At 39.7% G+C, this 22,666-nt stretch overlaps 1 protein-coding gene across 1 annotated transcript; it reads right to left on the minus strand.

The window, feature by feature from the left end:
* Window positions 1–3,019: 3,019 nt before the first annotated feature.
* Window positions 3,020–3,574, minus strand: LOC121797094. The gene has a single exon (XM_042195823.1). The coding sequence runs from the start codon at window positions 3,572–3,574 to the stop codon at window positions 3,020–3,022; it is 555 nt and encodes a 184-aa protein (XP_042051757.1).
* Between the last annotated feature and the right edge of the window lie 19,092 nt (window positions 3,575–22,666).

The following is a 22,666-nucleotide window of genomic DNA, read 5'->3' on the forward strand; positions in this document are numbered from 1 at the left end:
TTAGGTCGGTCAAATCGAAAACGTAACTCCCTGGTCGAGAAAAACAATTTCTGGCAGAACTGCGCAGTCTACTTCAAAAATTCACCAAAAATACATCTTTCGTCCAAATAGGTTGAAATTCACACACCACACAGAAGACACCTTAAGGTTTACTCAGAAAAAAGAATCGTATAAAAAGGAGTTCGTTTGGTCGGTCAAACATGCGTCGGAACCTACTGTCCGAATACTACAGATTTCAAGCTCCAAAATTCGAGTTATCCTAAATGAATGCAAGGAAATCAAGGCTGGGAATTGATCGGTGATTACCTTCTTAGGCGGCAGAAAACTCTCTTCTCCAACTCGGTTCTTTCTCTAAATTTTAGTTCCTGGTTTTTCTTGGTATTGAATTTATGTGTAGAAAGATCGTGGGATTGATTGGATATATATAGGCAAAACTGATAGATATTGATGGATTTGGTGGTTGGAGAGATTTTAGGGAATATAGATATGGGGAAATCGTTTGGTGATATGGTTTAGAGAAATATATTTGACCAAGTCAACTAGGAAAAGATTTAATTAGATTTATTTGATTTTTTTTTCTTTTTTTTTACGGGTGTTACAAATGACCCTTCCGGCTCAAGGCATCTGCCACTACATTTACCTGGCCGGGGTGGTAATTGATGCCACAATCATAGTTCTTCACCAATTCGAGCCACCTTCGTTGTCGCATGTTTAAATCCTTTTGCTCGAAGAAATATTTTAGGCTTTTGTGGTCCGTAAAGATCTCACATCGAACTCCGTAGAGATGATGTCTCCAAATCTTTAAGGCGTGTACCACTGCTGCTAACTCCAAGTCGTAGGTTGGATAGTTCAACTTGTGTGGCCTCAATTGTCGGGATGCGTAACAAATCACCTTGTTGTTTTGCATCAGCACACATCCAAGTCCCACCTTCAAAGCGTCCGTGTATACCACGTAGTTCACTCCAGGTTTGGGCACAACTAAGATCGGTGCACTAGTTAGCTTTTCCTTCAAGATTGAAAACTTGTCTCGCACTCGGGAGTCCAATTGACTATCACCCCCTTCTTGAGTTATTGTGTCATGGGTCTCGCTATCTTGAAGAACCCTTCTATAAACCTTCGATAGTATCCCTCCAAACTAAGGAAACTCCGAATCTCGTTTGGTGTTGAAGGTGCTTTCCACTGTTGCACCGCCTCAACCTTAGCGGGATCTACTCAGATTCCTTCTGCCGACACGATGTGACCAAGGAAATTTACTTTCTTAAGCCAAAACTCGCACTTGCTGAATTTGGCGTACAACTTTTCGCTCCTCAAAGTCTCCAAGGTGATTCACAGATGTTCCTCGTGCTCTTTCTCATTCTTCGAGTAAACAAGTACGTCATCTATGAACACCAAAATGAACTTATCCAAGTACGGATGAAACACTCGATTCATCAAGTCCATGAATACCGTAGGTGCATTCGTCAATCCAAATGGCATCACGACGAACTCATAGTGGCCATACCTCGTACGAAAAGCCGTCTTTGGTATATCCTCTCTTCGGACTCTCAACTGATGGTATCCGGACCTTAAGTCCATCTTAGAGAACACACCGGCTCCTCGAAGTTGATCGAATAGGTCATCTATCCTTGGCAGTGGATATTTGTTCTTGAGAGTCATCTTGTTCAGCTCCCTATAATCGATATACATTCTCATCGATCCGTCCTTCTTTTTCACAAAAAGCACAGGCGCGCCCCACGGTGAAACACTGGGTCTAATAAAACCCAGGTCCATAAGCTCTTGGAGCTGTATCTTGAGTTCCTCCAACTCTTTAGGCGCCATTCGGTATGGTGCCTTGGACACAGGCGCCGACCCTTGCGCTAGGTCGATTGTGAACTCCAATTGTCGATCCGGCGGTGGTCCAGGCAAAGCTTCAGGAAAAACGTCTGGAAACACCCGTACGACGGCTACGTCTTCCATTTTCCTTTCTCCTTTCTCCTCTTCTTGTAGATAGACGAGATAAGCAGGACGTCCTTTCCTCACCATCGTACTAGCTTGAAGCACAGAGATGATAGAGGTTCGTCGGTTCATCGAGATTCCATAGTATATGGTGGGTTCCTTGCCTGGGGCTTGTAGAGATATTTTTCTCTCCTTACAACGAATCGTTGCAAAATTCGAGGTCAACCAATCCATTCCTATAATTACGTCAAAGTCTCTGATCGCCATAACTTGCAGATCATGAGCGACTATCTTATGCCCCCATAACAATTTCTACGTTCGGGCATGTTCGTGAGATTTCTATTGTCCCACCACTAGTAAAGACACTACCATCTTATGTTCAGATTTGTTAACAGGCAAGCTCAAAGTATCCACACACAAGTCAGATATGAATGAATGCGATGCGCCCGTATCAAACAACACAACGATATGAGTGTCGAGGGTTTTGCCCATACCTGCCAGGTTTCCGTTTTCTTGATTCCCAGGTTCGATCTTGGGTTGTTTACGACTTAAGGCATATGCTCTAGCCTGGGAAGGAAGTCTCGGGCGATAAGGTTGCTGTTGTCGCTGAGGTTGATCGCGATTTCCCCTTGATTCTATTTGTGGTGCCCTTGGCTGCATGCGGGGTCCTTGAGTGTTCTGCCTCGTCCCTAGGGCCACATTCTTGCTCGGACACTCTTTGGAGAAGTGGTCGTTTCCCCCACAGTTAAAGCACTTAGTGGTGTGCTGAATTTACACTCTCCAAAGTGGTACTTGGAGCACATGTTGCATTGGGGTGGCTTGGGTCGGAAGTCGCCTCTCTGGTTAGATGAGTTTTGCCCTCCCCCATTTTGCGGTTGGTTCTGGATGTGCTGATACCTCTTGTTGTCATATGGATTCTGTTTCCCTCCCACTTCCTCTTCTCTCGGGAGTGGTGTGGTGGAGGTGGTGCCAAAGCGGTGTTATCCTTCACCCTCTCCTGTAGCATAGCTGCCTCAATGTCTAGTGCAAGGGACAAAGCTTCCGCGTAGGGTAGTTTCCCACGACTAGCCAACAACATCCTTATCTAAGGGCTTAGTCCTCCTCGGAACTTTTCGGCCAGCTTTTTGTCGGTATCGGCCTGATCAGATGCGTATCGAGTCATGCTGCTGAGCGCACGATCGTACTCGGTCACAGTCATGCGTCCTTGGGTCAGATTGTAGAATTCGGACGCCTTCGCCTTCCGATAGCTTTTGGGTACATACTTATTGTATATCTCTGTCTTGAAACCCTCCCAAGTCATCCCCGCTGCTTGCTCTCGGGGCATTGTCTTCATCCGGGTATCCCACCAAAAGTCGGCAGCCTCGGTTAGTTGATAGGTCACACAAGTCACCCGTTCTCGATCGTTGTACCCCAAGATTGCAAAAATGCGTTCCACTAAGCGTATCCATGATTCGGCCTTGGCCGGCTCTCTCATTCCATCAAAGACGGGAGGTTTCTGACCTAAGAACAACTTCACGATCTCACGGTCGACCGGAGGTGGAGGAGGTGGTGGCGGAGGGATGGGTTGTGTCACACTTCCTTCTACCGTCTGAGGGGTAGGTTCCGGGTTCTCACGCCTTATGTTACGTCTTGGTGGCATTCTGATTTATTATCACAAGAATTATTATTGCATTTAATCGAAATCCCAAGAATAGTTTTTTTTTGTTGTGGTATGGTTGAAAAGTGGGGATCAAGGGACAATTGCATCATAGAATAATAAGGAGCTTTTGCAAAATAGGGCATCAAAATACAACAGTACAAAGTGATAGCAAGAGAGTAATTGCAGAGTAGCATAGCAAGAGGCAATTGTGTCACAAGATGGCAAAAGAGGGATTGCTCAACAGAATAATAGAGGGTAATCGTTCAATAGTGCAATAGGAGACAATTTGTACAGTAGAATGGCAAATCACAAGTATTCAATAGAACGTAAAAGACAACGATAGTATGGCAGGATACGATTGTGCAATAGGATCGCAAAAGACAGTTTGCATAATGGAATAGTTAGGATGATTTCAACTTATGGCAGAAAGCAATGGTACAATCGAGTAACAAAGGTAGTATGTCAAAGGTTAATTGTGCAATTGGGAAAATGACAATTACAATATAGTATAGCAAAAGGGAATTGCGCCATAAGTTAGCAAAAAGGAAATCGCACGATTAGATAATAAGGAATGGTACCAAAACATTGCACAATAGGATAGCAAAGACAAAATTTCCATAGAATTATCAATTGTTGCCTCTAAGAGGTTTTAGTTCCATCATAAAGAAAACAAAAGGGTAAAACAACGTAGAAAAAGAAATGCCAAAGTCAAGCAAAACGGTAACGTATCCAAAACATGGGACATCGTAATACGATATTCTAGAACCATTATGTCTAATCCTTTCCACCCTCCTCCTCGTCTGGATCCTCCTCCTCACTTTCCTCCTCAGCACCTACGGGTGGAGGGGTCATCCCGAGCATCCCATCGACCTCTCTGTCTATTCTTAGAGGGGCTGAGATACGCATCCCGAGTCTCATTCTCTTAGGAACACGGGAGACATGTGGCTCCTCGTCGCAGCGATACTTCCGCATGCGGGCTGGACCCGGCGGATAGATATGTGGAGGTGGGTCACGTGGCGGTCCGTCAAATGCAGTTGTCATGGCCGGAAGTAGCACCTTTATAAGACCCACCAAATCCCCCCGCGCGGTGTATTCGGGCGGGTTATACCATATGAAAGACTCAGACGCTTGGGCGGTCCATCCGCTCCAAGGAGATGGTAGAGTGTGGATGAGCTTTTGGATCCCCTCGTGATGGGTGGCTTCCCCATACGCGTAGGCATTCATCCATCTATCGTAAAACCCGGTGACGTAGGACATAAGGAAGAGCTTCCCATCCCACTCGTAGTCTTGGTAGCGCTCAACTGGGTGGTCCCTATTGCTGGAGTAACGATTACGCATCGGGGCATAATACTGATGGGCCATCTAAAAAAAAAAAAAAAGAAAACTCAGCATTATTCCAAGGATAGAAGGAAACAATGGGGTTTAAGTTTCAAAGTGAGATGCTGAGAACATGATACGTATGAAGATGGCTATATATCAAGAGATTTAGGTATGTAAGTAGCATCATGTCAAGAATTTATATCCCAAGGTTATTTGCTCGCACGTTTTCGCGTTTCGTCGAGTCGTATTATGCCGACTTCCCCATAGGCCGCTCGCCTTGCACTAAGCATTTCGCATCTCTACGTTCATTATTATCGTATGGTTTATATTCATTGCACAGTTTACAACTAGGTACAGTAGCATGCTCAAATTTACTAACATAGATATTGCTTCATGCTGCAATCGCATAATCATCATCATATAATTTCATCCAACTCATATATATTTAACACATATTCGAGTAAAATATACAAGTTCATTTTCATAACATCATTCATCATCTTTGGCATAGACGCAATTGACAATTTCATATCCATGCATATTCATCATTTCATATTCCAAGCCAAAACTTCCAAAATGTTATATTAACTTCGATGTTCATAGAAGTACTTTCATTCACACAAGAGTAATATTCCCATCGAAATTTCCAACAATTCGCAGTTCATATCAAAATCCATCAGAATACTTGTTACCTCATTCTTCGTGGTTAGGCAGGGACGAGTTGGGGTGTTGAGCTTTCGACCTTTTTTTTTCATTTAGCAAATTAATACAAGGATAGATTTTGACTCAAAAAGACTCTTGGGTCCAGAGCGGAAAGAAACTGAGGCTCTGATACCAAACTGTCACGACCGCCCTTTAGGGTTAGTAAAAGCGGGCGATCGTGATTAAGGGACTTAATGAACAAACATAGAAAACTAGGGTTTCAATAAAGGTTTGACCAAGAATTTAAGTTAAATAAATAAACGACCAAGGGCATTTATGTTTAATAAAGGAAAAGACTTAAAGGTTTGACATTATTCAAAAGATAACGAGTTTTCAACATCCAATTAAACAGTTTTAAAGTTTAACGCAAGTAAGTAAAGAAAACATCACAGCGGAAGCATCCAAGAGAAGAGTGAAGTCATGTGTGAGGACACAACGACACTCAAAGTTTCAAAACAACCATAGAATATTATTAATTCTGCTCAACACCACCAACCGCTCGTCGCCGCTCAACCTGCACATAGGGAAAACACATGCAGGGCTGAGTACTATGAAAATACTCAGTGGCTCATGCCAAAAACATTTTTAAATAAGAGTATATGTTATCATTCCATATGTAAGTAACCATCGGGGTTTTAACTTTAGAAAGGCCCGAGGCACCAAAATATTCTCCATTGTTCAAAATCTCGACTGCGCAGTCATTTTCCCATAGACGTCAACCATATCTGCTCATACATGACAAGGCATGCGGCCGCAAACCAGGTCACTAGACCGGCCAGCCCATACGCTAGCACACGGTCTACCATAGGTGTACACTAATCCAAGTAGAGTTTGCGGATCTACAAGGATCCGAATTCGATTTATATAAAAATGGCAAAAGTCATTTCAGATAGGCACGTAAAAATCAAAGCAGGCATGATAAACATAATTTCATTTCCATTGATAAAATATTTAGGACAATGTCCTTATTTAAAAGAGAGCCCACCTCGACCGTTTAGATTTCAAGTGCTGCTTTCCCTTTGTTATCACGCTTCGCGCACGAGTTATCACCTTTAGATAGTATGTATTACCAATCAGTCACAAACATTGACTCATAATTATGCATGTCCCCACGTTTTCCCTTTTCCCCATCGACAAAAGGAAACACATACTCCCTCCGTCCCGGACTACTCGCACATTTCCTTTTCGGCACAGAGATTACGGAATGAGTGTATAGCAAAGTCAACAATTGCGGCTGTAGGTGATAATTTTTACTTAAAATGGAAAGAGTGCAAATAACTTGGGATGCCCAGAAAGGAAATAAGTGCAAGTAGTCCGGGACGGAGGGAGTATATAAATCATGTATATCATTTCACATAACAACATAGTTGTTTTTTTGTAAAGACAGAAATCTGGCAGCACTGCGATATCATTTTGTAAAAATCATTAAAAATTCACCCGACTTCCATTAGGCTATAATTTTACCACAAAGCAGTAGACTCATCAAATTTTATTCAGTTAAAAATTCACGTCAAAATAACCATTTTAGGTTGGTCCAATCGAAAACATAACCTACTGGTCGAGAAAACATTTTCGGGCAGAACTGCACAGTTAACTTCAAAAATTTACCAAAAAATCATCCTTTGTCCAAATGGGTTGAAATTCACACACAACACAGAAGACACCATGAGGTTTACTCAGAAAAAGGAATCAAAAAAAGGAGTTCATTTGGTCGGTCAAATACGCGTCGGAGTCTCCTGTCCGAACTTACCGTTTTTTCATGTTTCAAAATTCGAATTAGGGTTTCATCCCCATTCATTCAAACACAACCTTTTCATGCTTCTAACACACAAACATGCTTAAAAGAGTCCTCACACTCATGTTTCCATATAATCACACATCATTCACCAATGATTTATTTAGACTTCACGCAATTGTATTCAAAACGCAAACACACATACAAACACAAATTCCCCACCGATTTAAATCCTTAGATTTGAAATCCCTACACTCACTATATGCATGAGAGAGTCAAAAGAAAGTTTGAATGGAGAAGGTAAAGAATAGAGGTTTGATTGTACCTTTCTTGATCGAAATAATCGGTAGAACAAATAGAAATCTTGATTCTTCAACAAACTCTTGGCAAGGGTGCAAAGGATCTTGAGTGGAGTAGAAGAACAAGTGGAGAGAATTGGAGAGGGGAGGGGCGTGTGTGAGAGAGAGAGAGAGGCGTGAGATTTGGGGTTAGGGTTCTCCTTCCCCTCTTATTTATAGGATTAGAATTGGCTCTCAATTAATTAGGGGAGATTTGAGGGAGGGAATTTTGGGGAGATTTGAGGGAGGGAAATCAACGTGAATTTGGGGAGAAATAAGGAGAGATTTTTGAAAATCATAGCTAATTAATTAGCCTATCATTTTATTTGGTACTTCATGGAGTAGAATAAAATAATACGAAGCAGAAAAATAATAAAATCCTCCCAAATTAATAGGAAGTAGGCGTGTTATTTTTTGGTTCCTCCCACAAGGAAAATTTTCAAATCTTTAATAGAATAAAGTAAGGCAAGACTTGCTAGGATATTCCAATTCATTCATGGAAAGAAATAAGTAAGGAATCAATTATAGAATAATTAATTTCTCCTCTCCCAAAATTAGGAGATTTCGAAAATCTCCATGAACAAGTCATAGGGGTCGAAATTTCCATGGAGAAAATAAAGAATAATTGGCTTTGGATTTAATTTGGATAATTATCCCAAGCAAATAATTAAATCCAAGAAAATAGAATTCCTTTCCATCAATTAATAGTGGTCGAAAATTTCTCAACATAAGGGTAAGGTAATTATTGATGATCCTATTTAAATCTCACTCACCCTTAGGAAGAAATAATTCACCGCAAAATATTTCATCCCGCATCAATTATTTAAAAGCCACGTCATAAAATCAACGAATTTGACTCGGTCAAAACAAAATTAGGTCACCAAGGAAGTCACATAACTATTTGTCATTTAATTCACGACCATCAACGAAATAAAAGCACTCGACTTAGGGTTCAAAAATTAGGGTTCAAAAAGTGGGGCGTTACAACTATACCCTAGCCCTGTAGATTGCTAAACCCCTAGGAATGATTCAAACTCCCTACCCTTGGTGATGATTTCATTTTGTGAATGAGTACTACAACCTAGCCCCATGGATCGCTAAACCCAAATGGTGTGGATTCAACGTGTTGCAAGACATTAAACTACTTCTTACGTACATTATTATACTGTTTTCCTACATTATTATACCGTTTACGTACATCAGAAACAAACAATAAAAACAAAAAGTATAGACAATCATTGGTAATATGTCCTACCCCGATGGATTACTAAACCCTTGGGGAAAGGATTTATCTCCCTACCCTTGGTGACGGTTTCGTTAGTGAGTCGGTACTACAACCTAGCCCAATGGATTGCTAAACCCAAATAGTATGGATTCAACGTGCTGCAAGACATTAAACTACTTCTTACGTACATTTTTATACCGTTTACATACAATATTAGACCGTTTACGTACATTATTATTTTATTGATGACCAAATACTGAAACTAACGAAGTAGATGAAAACCTAGAGCTCTTGGAATTGTTGGAAAAAATATAACTTGAATTATACTATTTAGAATCGATGATTGTTGGAAGAACATTATTATTCAATCTGATTGTTACATACTTTAAGTCCGGTCCTTAGCAAACCTTAAGTTTTATACACACATAACTATTAGTAATCTACATCATGCTAGAGGCAACTCTACATTAAATAACTAAAATTGTACATTACTTTCTGCAAAATTACAAGTGGCGGGTTCGGCCGGTTCTAGCTCGGGCTGCTTGTTGGATCGATCTCTTCTTGAAACCAAGAGGGTTTCGTGGGGTGGCGATTGGTGGAGTGGAGGGCGTCGACTTTGGCACCGACCTCGGCGGCTTTATTCCTTATGGAGGTTGCGGGGAGGTCGTTGAGGGCGGCGCCGCCTGCGGCAATTTGGTCGGGGAAGTTGAGCTTGGCAGTAGGGCCGCGGAGGTAGACGACGGCGGTGTCGTAGGCGCGGGCGGCGGCGACGTCAGTGGATTAGGAGCTGAGCCAGATTCGAGATCTCTTGTTACAAAGAATTTGACTTACAAAGTAGAACAACAGACGTCTACAATGGAGAGAGAGAGATGAGAGAGAAAATCTATTTTAATTTAGAAAAAAAAATAGAATCTATCTTCATTATTTATGTGCTGATATTAGAGGGAGAAATTTATGGAATGAAATAACCGATGCCTAATGGCTTCCCAAAATGACATTTTGAATTTTTTAAATAATTTAATTAAATACATGTGGCACTATTTTCGGTCATTACATCTTCAAATTGTGGGGCTGAGATTTAGTTGGAAGAATGAACAATAATTAGAAAAAGAATATGAATACATCCCTTTTTTAATATTCTTAAGACGAGGATTGTTCAGCTAGGCGCCCCTACGTGGGCGCTTGGTGAGCGACAAATGATGTGGCAATCGTCATCTGCAATTTCCTCTCTTTTTCTCTAATTTCATCTCTCCTCTCCTCTCCCCTTCTTCATCGTTTCTGCTCATTCTCTATCCTCTCTCTCACTACGATTCAGCAAAAACAAGATTCTTCTCTAAATCTATTTTTCGAATTTCATGTATACTCAATTATAGCAATCTCTATTTTTTTTTATTTAACCGGTTTCTAAATCATCCCATTCCTATCTATAATTTTTAAAGAGTAAATTTTTTGAACTATGGCTTCATTCTCTCTCGTTTGTAATTTTTCTTTCTCACCAACTTCTCCTAACTCTATCAAGGAGCTTTTCACCATAGAATCAATACTTCTAACTATTTAATGTATACAAATCGTTCCTACAATTCCCATGGACTTATTTTTGCATCTGTCAAAGAATTTATGCGCTTAATGTTTTCATCAAAATGGGTTTCTTCCAATTTTTCCTTAGATTTTGTGAAATCAAGTATACAAGCTTTTACATATGTCTTCATTTAATAGATCTATGTAGATCTCTGTAAGGAAAAAAAATTCTTGCACTGCATTTAAACTCGTATTGATATATTTTCTTTCACTAAAACATGAAGATTAAATTTTGCAATTACATCCACTACAATAGTAATCCCTTCTCAGTCTAAGCTAAAGACTGAGAAATTGTTTTCAAGATCCAAAAAAAAGGTTGCAGATAGAAAAAGTAAGTTACAAGAAGGAATAAGGGAATATGGAAGATGACAGCGAGATTTTGCTGGGACGATAAATCATATCAAATAAAGGAATTTTCATATGACTCTAAAATTGCACAACAAAATTGATGGCAGATCACAGGTCAGAAAATGAAGATGGACATATGAGGAGAAAATGGGTGAGGAGGAGAGAGAGGAAGAGATACAGGAGAGAGGAGAGAGGGAATTAAAAATGAAGAGAGAAAATTGATAATGACGTTGCCACGTCACTGGTCGCTCACGAAGCACGTATATTTGTCGCCCAACGGATCAATCCTCTTCTTAAGACATCTATTTAATATTTTAAAGCTATATAGTTAATATTTCAAGCATAATTCTATTGCGTCGAGAGACAAAGTCTTTGTAGTAGTAGTCAATTAAAATAAAAATTTTTTATTACAAGCATATTTCAAAAATTCTATCGAAAAGGAACAAGCTAAAACACTAAAAATCAAACTATAAACTGATTAATAGAATTTATTTGAAAAAAAAACATATAGACTATATTAAGTATCAAATTATTTATAATTAGATATAATGATTTAGTTATTTAATGTGGTAATTAATGCTACAATAATAATTAATTTATAATCGAAATTAGTGATTTTTTTCTAAAATAATATTAGTGTTAAATTAACATGACACAAATGGTATATAACCTATGATTTTTTTAAATACGTTTATTACTTTGATATATGCATGATTTTAGTTTATCTCTAATTAATGAATATGATTTTTATAATGATATTTAATTTGATTTAGTTTTCCTTAAGTAGATATCTATCCATTTAATATGATATTAGGGTAAATTAGTCACAATGTACGGAAAAAAAACATAAGGGTATTAGGGCATGGTGACATTATGTCTCTAAATCACTACCCAAATTTCAAATTCTGCAAATTAAACCGGCCAATGCTCAGGCTGTATACCAAACTTTTCCAAAGCTAGCATTGTCGTTCGTTTCGCCTTTTATATTCATGATAGATGAGACAACTCTCCTGGGTTTGCTATGCTTTCCATTGCATGGATTGGGCAAAGGAAACAATTCCACATCAAAGAAATCGCAAGCAAGAAAAAGGAAGGAAGAGAAAATGGGAATGAGGGAAAAATGGGAAAGAAGAAATTGACTTGTATAAGAGTTCCATAAATTGTGCTCAAATATAACGCGCACAACTATTTTACTCGCAGACCGTTGGGGGAAAAATAATTAATTTTGATTCCGTGCATACACAACTGCTTGCAAAAAGAAGAAAACGCGACCAATAGTATTTCTTCGAGCACCATATATATATGTGCTCGCAAATGCTTTTTTCTTGTGAGCAAACATTGTGCTTGCAAAAATCATCGACGGGCACCCTTAGGCCATCCGCAATGCTGTCTCTTATCCGTTTCTTAACCGTCTCATCTCTTAACTATTCATGGGCACCGCTGTACTTTTCACTCCATCTCTTAACTAAGAGACAGCATCTACAACCCTCCATCTTTTATCCGTATCTTAATCATCTCATCCCTTAACTATTCATTCAATTTCATTTTTTATTTTTATTTCCAACAAATTTAATTAATAAAAACACACTTCATTAAATAAAATAAAATTACAACTTAAAATCCTAAAAAAAATACATAATTAAATTCGTCGCAAAATAAATTAAAAAAGACATAATTTAAAATACAAATTTATAGAATTTATAAAAACTACTCCGCCGGCGAATCATCCCCGAAGGCGGTGGCAGTGCACCGAATGGAGGCGGAATACCAAGTTGTCCCGCCAGATACACTATGCCGGCATGATGGGCTTGATATTGGGCGGGCGTCATCCGGGAAGTGTCCGCCATCGTGGCGGTGAAGTACATGGACATTAGGGAGGAGGGCGACCCTTGGGAACCCGCCTGGCTTGATTCGTCTCAGCCCCTCCTCCCTCTAGCCGCCTTCGTCGCCTTGGTCCCTTGCGGCTGACGGCGCACACGAGAGGACCCCCTGCATCGTCTGCCGTGCCCTCAACCTCCTGCGAGGCAACCTCTTGTGCGGCGCTGCCTGAACCGGCCCCACTAGACGAGTATTGGCCACCTGCCGTGTGCTTCGTGCGTTTCGAGGTCGAGCCCGTGCTGGACTGGACACCGCCAGCCCACCTTTCGACGACTTTGACGGCCTCCCAAACATCGACATGTTTGAATTCTTTGCCGTTGTCGTCGAAATAGACTCGCAAAGCCGATCTCAGAATGCCGGCTCCAGTGGCTCCGCTTTGGTAATGAGCCGCTTCATTCTTGTAGATGCCGCAGAATTTTTCGACCTCTCTGTCGACTCGGTCAAAATGACTTCGGAGCATCTTCAATGTGCGGCGTCGGGACCCATTCGGCTTAATCTCGTTGTAGGCCTCGGTGACTTTTCCCAAAAGCACTTCCGAGAATGTTGATTCCCGATGATGGGATCGTACGAGACGCTGATCCAGGCGTTGTACAGAGTCATCATGTCCTTGCGGCTGTACGGATGACGGCCTACATCCTCCTCCTCCCCGGCCACCTCCTCATCTTCCTCTACGGCGTCGAATGCCCTGGAGCTTCCACAGCCTCGTCCTCCTTCCAGATTGGGTTCATCCGGATAATCCTCCCTAATTTGGGATATTCCCTGCGAGTACCTCGGGGCGGAGGACGAGCGTATGCATCCACATCAAAATGGGGTGGTTGGTACCCCACCGGCGTCGACAAGCCTTGGGTGCCCGGCGTCGACGAACCGGAACCGGAACCACCCAAGACATTGAACATGCCCCCTGTCGCCAAACGCGTTGATGTCAAACCCGCCGGAGCCGCCAGAGTTTCCGTCGCCGGACATTTTGTGATGAAAATTGGAGAGGTTAGGTAAAAATTGGAGAGGAAATGGAGATGGTTTGGGAAGAATGGATGTGTATTTGTGTATAATGAGGATGAAATAGGAGTATTTATAGAGTAAAAAAAGAAAAAAGAAAAAAACGGTCGAAAACGGTAACATTACCGTTTGAATTTTTTTTTAATTCAAATTTAAAAAAAATGATTTATTGCTTCAACGTGACGAAGCTCACTCGCGGGCCGGCGAGTGGGCGTCATGCCTAGCGCCAGCGCGCGGGGGCTTGTGGCGAGCTGGCGTGCCAGCCGTCTCGGTGGGACGGGCGTCTCGGCGAGACCGGGACGAGACGGGACGCTGCAACGCGTCTCGTTGCCGTCTCGTCTCGGAGGGACGAGATACGAGACACCCGCGCGACGCGTTGCGGGTGCTCTTATGCTCGGAAATATCCTCGTAAAAACTTTCTTTTCCAGTTCATTTTCCTTTTTTTATAAATTCATGCCGAACTCTATCGGGACTTTATTCGTTGACGGAGGATTTTTTTTTATTATATCCTTAAAAAACGTGCTTAGTTATGTTACGAATGTAGTAAGTATTTTTTATTATAACCTTAAAAGATATATTGATTGTTGTTTTATTAACACAACATATTTTATAATCTCTCTGTCCATCATTTAAAGAATTATTTTGTTATTTTGTGCTGTCCATGATCTATAGAACCATTTACTCTATTCCACTTTTAATATGCAGATCCACATCCTACCAACTTTATACTCTCACAATCCAATATAAAACTAACATTTTAAATGGGTCTCACATTCCACCCACTTTCTCTCTTTACATTTCTTCACAAAGTTAAACAATTTCTTAAAACTCGTGCCTAGTCAAAAGAGCTTGTTAAATGGTGGTCGGATGGAGTATGGTTTTTTTTATTATTGAAACTTAGAGTGTCCACAGTGGTGTGGAACAACCACGCTACAGCCACAAAAATTGTCCACAGCCACAAAAACTTGTCTAGCCTAATAACAGCCTCGCCACAGCCACAACCACAAATCACATTATTTTATCAATTATTGGTATATTTTAATTTGACTATAATAAAAATTATCGGAAGAAAATAATTAGAAAAAAACATCATTAATTTTTTTAAAAAATATTACACTAAATATTCGTTGTATTATAAATAGGGGAAAATTATACAACGAAAATTAAATAAAAACACTTAACACAACACTTAAATATTCGTTTTATGAGAGAGGATTTGAGTAAAATTTTAGATTGGAGATTGGAATGGAATGAAAAAAATGAATAAGAAATAGGTTGTATCTATAGAGAATAATAAAGAAAAAAATAAATAAAAATTTTCCGACCGACGGTCGCCAGATCTCCGCCGGGACCGCCCCTTCCACGCCGCAAATGAGGCTGAGCCCCCCCGCTATACCCATCTAGCAGTGGTCCGTCGCGGCGGCGACACCAATGTGGACACTCTTAGTTCACCCATTAGATTCTTTAACTATAATATCCACTTGAATTCCATTTGAACTCGGATTGAACATTGGATAGTAAATATTTTCCCGCCAATATTTTCACCTGAAGAACACCGAAGCCGAAACCAACCCCTTCTGACAAACACAGATTTTGTATGTTTTTAAGGACTAGATTTGACTTGTTTTAAATGTCAATCATGCAGATTATGTTCTTAAATTGCATATGTTATACATTTGGTATTTTTGACATGTTTGTTGATAAATGATAGAAAAAGATAGAAAAAGGTGAAAAAAAAGGCCAAAGTGCAGCAGCCTCTGTTCGAGCCCATTCTGGAAGCGATTTTGAAGTCCAATCAGTGCCTACTAGATACCAGTCTCTTCGTCTTCGAAAGACCTTTGCGTGGATACCTTAAACATCTAAATCGGAGTTCTGTGGAGAAAGTTATGGTCATTTTACAAACATCGCGCAGTGCAGTCAAAATCTGGCGGAAATTAGGTGGAAATTCACGGAAGAAAAGAAATCATTATATTGTGAAGCCAAATCTCTCTTATTTCTTGTAGGGAATGAAATTTATCAAAAATAAACCTTTTTCCAGCCTATAAATACCTCTGAACCTAATTCATAATCTTTATCTCAGAGCCTCAATCCTTTTCCATCTCTACACCTCTTTCCATTCCATAATACACACATAATTCATCCATCTTCCATTTGAGCGGAGCTCTGCAGATCCAGGCAAGAGAAGATTGAAGATTCAACCTTGGGTTTTATCAATTTCTTTCATGTCTCGTACTTTAATTGTAGTTTTTACTTGTCTATGAGTAGAACATCTTTTGTGGAATTTTTGGTATAGATATTCGATTGATTTTCCTTGTTAGCTCTTGCAGTTATTTTATTTATCTGGTTCTTTCTATGTTCAATTGATTAGTTACCTCTTGAATACATGTTAGAGTTGATTAGAGTACTCGGGAGACGAAATAATTGACTTGGAAAAAGGGATAATTCACACCTTAATTCAATAGAACTCGGGAGAGTTGAGGTTATGAGTGAGGTCTTTGATCTTATATGCTTTTAGGAGTTAGGGGTTTAAGGGTTAGAAGGGGACTTCAATCCTATCACCTAATCTACAGGTTTCTCACCTCGGGAGGGGGTTTAATCTATAATTGTGATCGACTTAATAGCTCTGGAGACCGTAATTCAAGGAAGTCGATTGTGTTTTTGGATCCTAAAATTCTACATTCTTAAGCCTGCTTTGTATTATTTCTTTTTATATTTTCCATTTTTTTGTATATTTCTTTCAGTCTAGTTTAATTAATCAACCCAAAAATCACGTGCCTCTAGATAATATATGACGCTTAGTATATGGTAGTCAGTTGCAATCTTATTCCCTGTGTTTGATATCCGGTACTGACCTTTAGCTATACTAGATCTACCATGTATGCTTGCAGGTATTTTTAGTGCTAATAAATAGTGCATCACATTCTAATTATGACGAGTCTTGGTACAAGTTAATTCCAAGTCTGGGTCCGGTGACTTCCCTCTTGAACCATGCGAAGGCTGACTCAGCCAAATTTGCAAAATGGTGAAAAAGTTATGATTTAATTTGCTGAATTTGAAATTTACGTGATTGATGAAGCCAATAAAAAATTATGGTTTAATGAAATAGCAATTTTCTTTTTTACAAACATTAGTGTAAGATATAGTAACAAGAAGCAAGAACACACCAAATAACAAGAGGTAAAGTGATGTAACAATGAAGCGTTTTGATGATTAGAAACAACGAAAACTCTTATAGAATGATTGAGAAACTGATACAATATTCTGTTGAATATATACAACTATAATCCAAGAAGAAGTAGTATCGTGGACTCCTAACTACAATAACCAAAAAGCGGTTATGACCCGAGTCATATTCAGTTCAACATTATATGTGGCTCGACCCGCGAAAAGGCCCGATTTCAAAAAAATCTAATAAAATGCTTGCTTTTTATCAGATACTACTATGCAATAAAGTCAATAACATATTAAATCAACACGTAACATGAAAAACAACTGTAGTTTTGAACTCAAAAAGGCAAGTAATTAATTACTACTATTTGTAGGGAATTGACCAACTGTATAGATAGATCAGCCAAACCCTAAAACATAACTAAAATTTCCACCTACATAACTTATATTCCACGAAAAATAATTATAATCAGAACTATTCACACAAAAAAAAAACTATAAATAGAGCTCATTTCTATAGACCAAATCAAAAAACAAAAAGCAATTAGCATTAAGATGGGCGGAATTGGTCTTTGTCTCCCTTCTCCTCAAGTTGTGATTGTGACTAGACGTCACCAAACCGAACCGGCCCGGCTGAACCGGCCCGGAATCGTCACCGGCGGTTCCGAACCGGAACCGGAACCGTCGGCGGCGGTTCGAACCGTGACCGGAACCGGCGGTTCCGACGGGCCGGTTCAGGTTCAAGAAATTTGCGAACCGTAACCGGCGGTTCGCCGGTTCCGACACCTTTTCAGGCTACCACCGGCCTATACGTAGCCTTTTCAGAAACCGCCGGTTTTCGTCAGAAAACCGTTGACGAAACCGGCGGTTTTTAACCAAAAACCGGCAGTTCAAGGAGTAAACCGGCGGTTCCGCCGGATTTCAAAATTTTGAAATTTGAAATTTGAAATTTTTTTTTCTTTTTTTTAATCACATTTTCCCCCTATAAATACCCCCTTCTCTTCATTTTCTACTTATCCCATTCTTGTGTTGATAAGAATTTCTCTCTCAATCTCAATTTCTCTAATCTCCATCCTCATTCTCTCAAGTTGTTTACGTTATTTGCGCTCATAATTTACTCACGTTGTTCTTGTTCACCTTATCATATTCACATAAACACTACTCTCTATTCTCTACTTCCAATTTCCATAATATCATGTCTTCATCTCGTCGTGGTGGTGATCGGGGCAACGGTAAAATTGCAAATTACAACGGTAAAATTACAAATTACAACTTTAAAATTACAAATTACAACTTAAAATTTACAAATTACAACTTAAAATTACAAATTACAACTTCAAAATTGCAAATTACAACTTATTACTTAACATTACAAATTACAACTTTAAAATTATAAATTACAACAATTACAAATCGAAAAATTTAAATACAAGTTACTTACAACAATTACAAGTTACTTACAACAATTACAAGTTACAACAATTATAAATCAAAAATTTTTAATATAAGTTACAACAATTACAAGTTACAACAATTACAAATTTACAACTTATGACAAAAAAGACTTAGAAGATCATTAAAAGATATTCCTCATTTGATAAGTATCTTATTGGTGAAAAAGTGGGTAATGGGTATCTTTGGGGCAGATGGTACTGGAACACAAATTTATATATGGAATATGGATGAATGAGGATCAGATTATAGTTTAAAATGGGAAGCTGGGTTCACTTGCGGGAGTTCGTTTCATCAGGCCATCAGGGTGGTATATTCATCCGAGTCTGACGATGAAACGAACTCCCGCCAATGAACCCAGCTTCCCATTTTAAACTATAATCTGATCCTCATTCATCCAGATTCCATATATAAATTTGTGTTCCAGTACCATCTGCCCCAAAGATACCCATTACCCACTTTTTCACCAATAAGATACTTATCAAATGAGGAATATCTTTTAATGATCTTCTAAGTCTTTTTTGTCAACACTTGTAAGTTGTAAATTTGTAATTATTGTAACTTGTAATTGTTGTAACTTATATTTAAATTTTTCGATTTGTAATTGTTGTAAGTAACTTGTAATTGTTGTAAGTAACTTGTATTTAAATTTTTCGATTTGTAATTGTTGTAATTTGTAATTTTAAAGTTGTAATTTGTAATGTTAAGTAATAAGTTGTAATTTGCAATTTTGAAGTTGTAATTTGTAATTTTAAGTAGTAATTTGTAAATTTTAAGTTGTAATTTGTAATTTGTAATTTTAAAGTTGTAATTTGCAATTTTACTGTTGTAATTTGTAATTTTGAAGTTGTAATTTGTATCAATAAAATTGTATTTGTAATTTGTATCTCTAAAATTGCTTTATTCTAATTTTATTTATGCAAATATATTTACATTTTTTACTTGAATTACATATTTATAATGAAAAAAAAATCAAAACGAACCGCCGAACCGGCCCGGAACCGGCCAATCACAGGCGGTTCCACGGTTCACTTGAACCGGCGGTTCCACGGTTCACGAACCGGAACCGCCGCACCTTGGCCGGGCCGGTTCAGGTTCATCAATTTATTGAACCGTGAACCGGCGGTTCCGAACCGTGGTGACGTCTAATTGTGACGGGGCTGCACCCAGAATATCATGACGATGATCGAGGGGAAGATCATATCAATTCAATGACGAAGAATATTGAGAAGTAAACAAGATTGCTTATACATCGTATCATGCACAACTATTAATAATATTGTGTATTAGCTTGAGAAAAATAAAGTAAATAGTACAAACAGAAATTCATCTCCGACAATTGCTTTCTTTTTAACAGGAGAGATTGGGATTTTTATGCTGTGTAAATTATTAGAAAGAGACCATCATTTTACTATTTAATTTGTGGGTTATTTACCAATAAAATTTGAAATTTCATAATAATTGTTAAAGAGATCGATTTCTATGGAGAAGAGATTATATTTCATTATTCAACATCATACATAAGGTATCGTTATATAGGCCTAGGATAAGCTATACAAGGAATGCTAATTAATTTACATTGATTGGTATCTTCTATCTTTGGTAGTGTATAATTTGTGTGATCTTCGGTAATTTGGAGCTGATTCATCGTGATCCTCCGAGATCTTCTCCAACACTCCCCCTCAAGTTAAGTAACGGGATTCCCGATACTCAACTTGCACAATACTTCCCGAAATGACTTCGAGTTTACTGTCTTGGTCAATATGCCTGCCAACTGGTCCTTGGATTTAACATACGGCATCTCGACTATCTTTGCTTCAATATTATCCTTGATAAAGTGCCTATCAACTTCCACATGTTTGGTACAATCATGTTGGAACGGATTCTCTGAAATACTTATGGCCGCCTTATTATCGCAGAACAACTTGCATGTTTGAGACGAAAACATCTCTAATTCCTTCATCAACTTCCGCAGCCATAGTAGTTCGGTCAGTCCACTCTTAATACCTTGAAACTCAGCTTCTGCGCTGGACAGTGCAACTACTTTCTGTTTCTTGCTCCTCTATGTTACCAGGTTTCCTCCTACAAATGTGAAGTACCCCGCGGTGGACTTCCTATCATTTGGGTTTCCGGCCCAATCAGCATCAGTAAATCCATGTATCTGCAAGTGTCCATGTTTTTCAAATAGAAGCCCGTGTTCGACAGTCCCTTTCAAGTAACGAACGATTCAGAGGACCGCCTCCCAGTGCTCTTCTTGGGGTGCGTACATAAATTGACTCACCACCCCCACCGCATAGGCAATGTCTGGTCTTGTATGCGATAGGTAAATCAACCTTCCAACCAATCGTTGGTACATTCCTCGGTCAGTCTGCATGGCCCCTTCCTTCATCTGCAGTCCATGATTTTGGATCATCGGAGTGTCGGTTGGCTTGCAATGTATCATCCCCACTTCGGTTAGCAGATCCAACACATATTTCTTCTGATTAATAAAAATCCCCTTCTTCGACCTAAGAACTTCTATACCCAAGAAATACTTCAGTGGTCCCAAATCTTTCATCTCGAACTCGCTGAACAAATTCTTTCTGAGTTCAGCCATCTCGTCTGTGTCATCTCCAGTAAGGATCATGTCATCTGCATATATGATTAAGCATGTGATTTTGTCTTCTCTCTTCTTGATAAACAGTGTGTGGTCGGAGTTACTCTGCTTATATCCATACTTCTTCATCACTTTTGTGAACCTTCCAAACCAAGCCCTTGGGGACTGTTTTAGCCCATGTAACGTCCTCTGCAGCTTACACACTTCTCCTGCTTGAAATTTATCGGTGAACCCTGGTGGGGGTTCCATAAACACTGGCTTTGGCAGCTCTCCATGTAGAAAGGCATTCGTCACATCGAACTGGTGGAGTGGCCAATCCCTGTTGGCAGCAATCGAGAACAATACTCTCACCGTATTAATCTTCGCCACGGGTGAAAAAGTTTCAGCATAGTCGACGCCGTATGTCTGAGTGTACCCTTTTGCCACAAGTCTGGCTTTATACCTCTCTATTGTGCCATCTGGTCTTCTTTTGATTGTGAACACCCAACGGCACCCAACAGTTCTCCCTCCTTTTGGTAGCTTGTCCTTGGTCCAGGTATGGTTCCTCATTAGTGCCTTCATTTCAGTAAGCATAGCCTCCCTCCAGTGCTTATGATTCATTGCTTCCTCAGCTGACTGTGGAATGTCTTCTTCTTCGTATAAGGGGGCCTCAAATGCCCTGACCATTTTTGCCAAATTCCCTTGCACGAAATTCGCCACTCCGTACCGACTTTTTTTTCCAATCTTTTCGGGTGAATACCTCTTTGGTGGAACTCCTCTTGTGCTCCGGGGAGGAAGAATATACCTCCCAGTGTCACTGTCAATTGTGTTATCTTCCTCTGATGGTTCTACACTTATTGGATCAGTAGCAACCGCATTGAGATTCGGTTCAGTAGTTACCTCGGATATCGGTGAAGGAGGATCGAGGGGCAGATGGGATGAGTCACTGTCTGAAGGCAAGACATGCTCGGTGGTAGTGACAACTGGTTCTGGTGGATCCTCAATCGATGAATTTGGAAATGGCACCACCCAACTTAGGTAGTCCACTGAACTATCCGGATCATTCTCCCCCTGACTACTAAGGTGGGTGTGATAGAAGAACTCGGTTTCCAGGAAGTTACAATTCATGGTAGTGGTGATTTTCTTGGTATGAGGGTCAAAGCAGCGGTATCCCTTTTGGTTCACCCCGTACCCTACAAAAACACACTTGGTAGCACAGGGGGATAGTTTGGTTCTTTCGTGTTTGGCGATATGAATGTAAACAGTGCAGCCAAAGACTTTGGGTTGGGGAATTTTGGACATAGAGGATAGGACATCGAGAGGGGTTTTTTTGTTTAGGATTTTAGTGGGTAAGCGGTTCATCAGGTAGACAGAGGTGGCTATGGCTTCGGGCCAGAAATGCTGTGGAACTTTAGATTCAATCATTAGGGCTCGGGCAATTTCTAGGATGGTCCTATTTTTCCGTTCAGCTACCCCATTCTGTTCTGGTGTATAAGCACAAGAAGTTTGATGAATCATTCCATGGTTTTGAAAAAACTGGGTCATGGGGCTATTAATGAATTCCCTCCCGTTATCAGATCGAAGGGTTTTGATCGAAGCATGGAATTAGGTTTGAACCATTTTGACAAATAAAATAAACTTATCCATAACCTCAGACTTATGTTTCATAAAATAAATCCAAGTCATTCGTGTGCAGTCATCAACAAATACAACAAAGTATCGAAAACCATTCCCCCCGGCAAAAGGTGCGGGACCCCACATATCAGAGTGAACTAAC

Source organism: Salvia splendens, chromosome 3 (assembly GCF_004379255.2).
Source record: "Salvia splendens isolate huo1 chromosome 3, SspV2, whole genome shotgun sequence".
In the NCBI taxonomy this organism is placed as follows: Eukaryota; Viridiplantae; Streptophyta; class Magnoliopsida; order Lamiales; family Lamiaceae; genus Salvia; species Salvia splendens.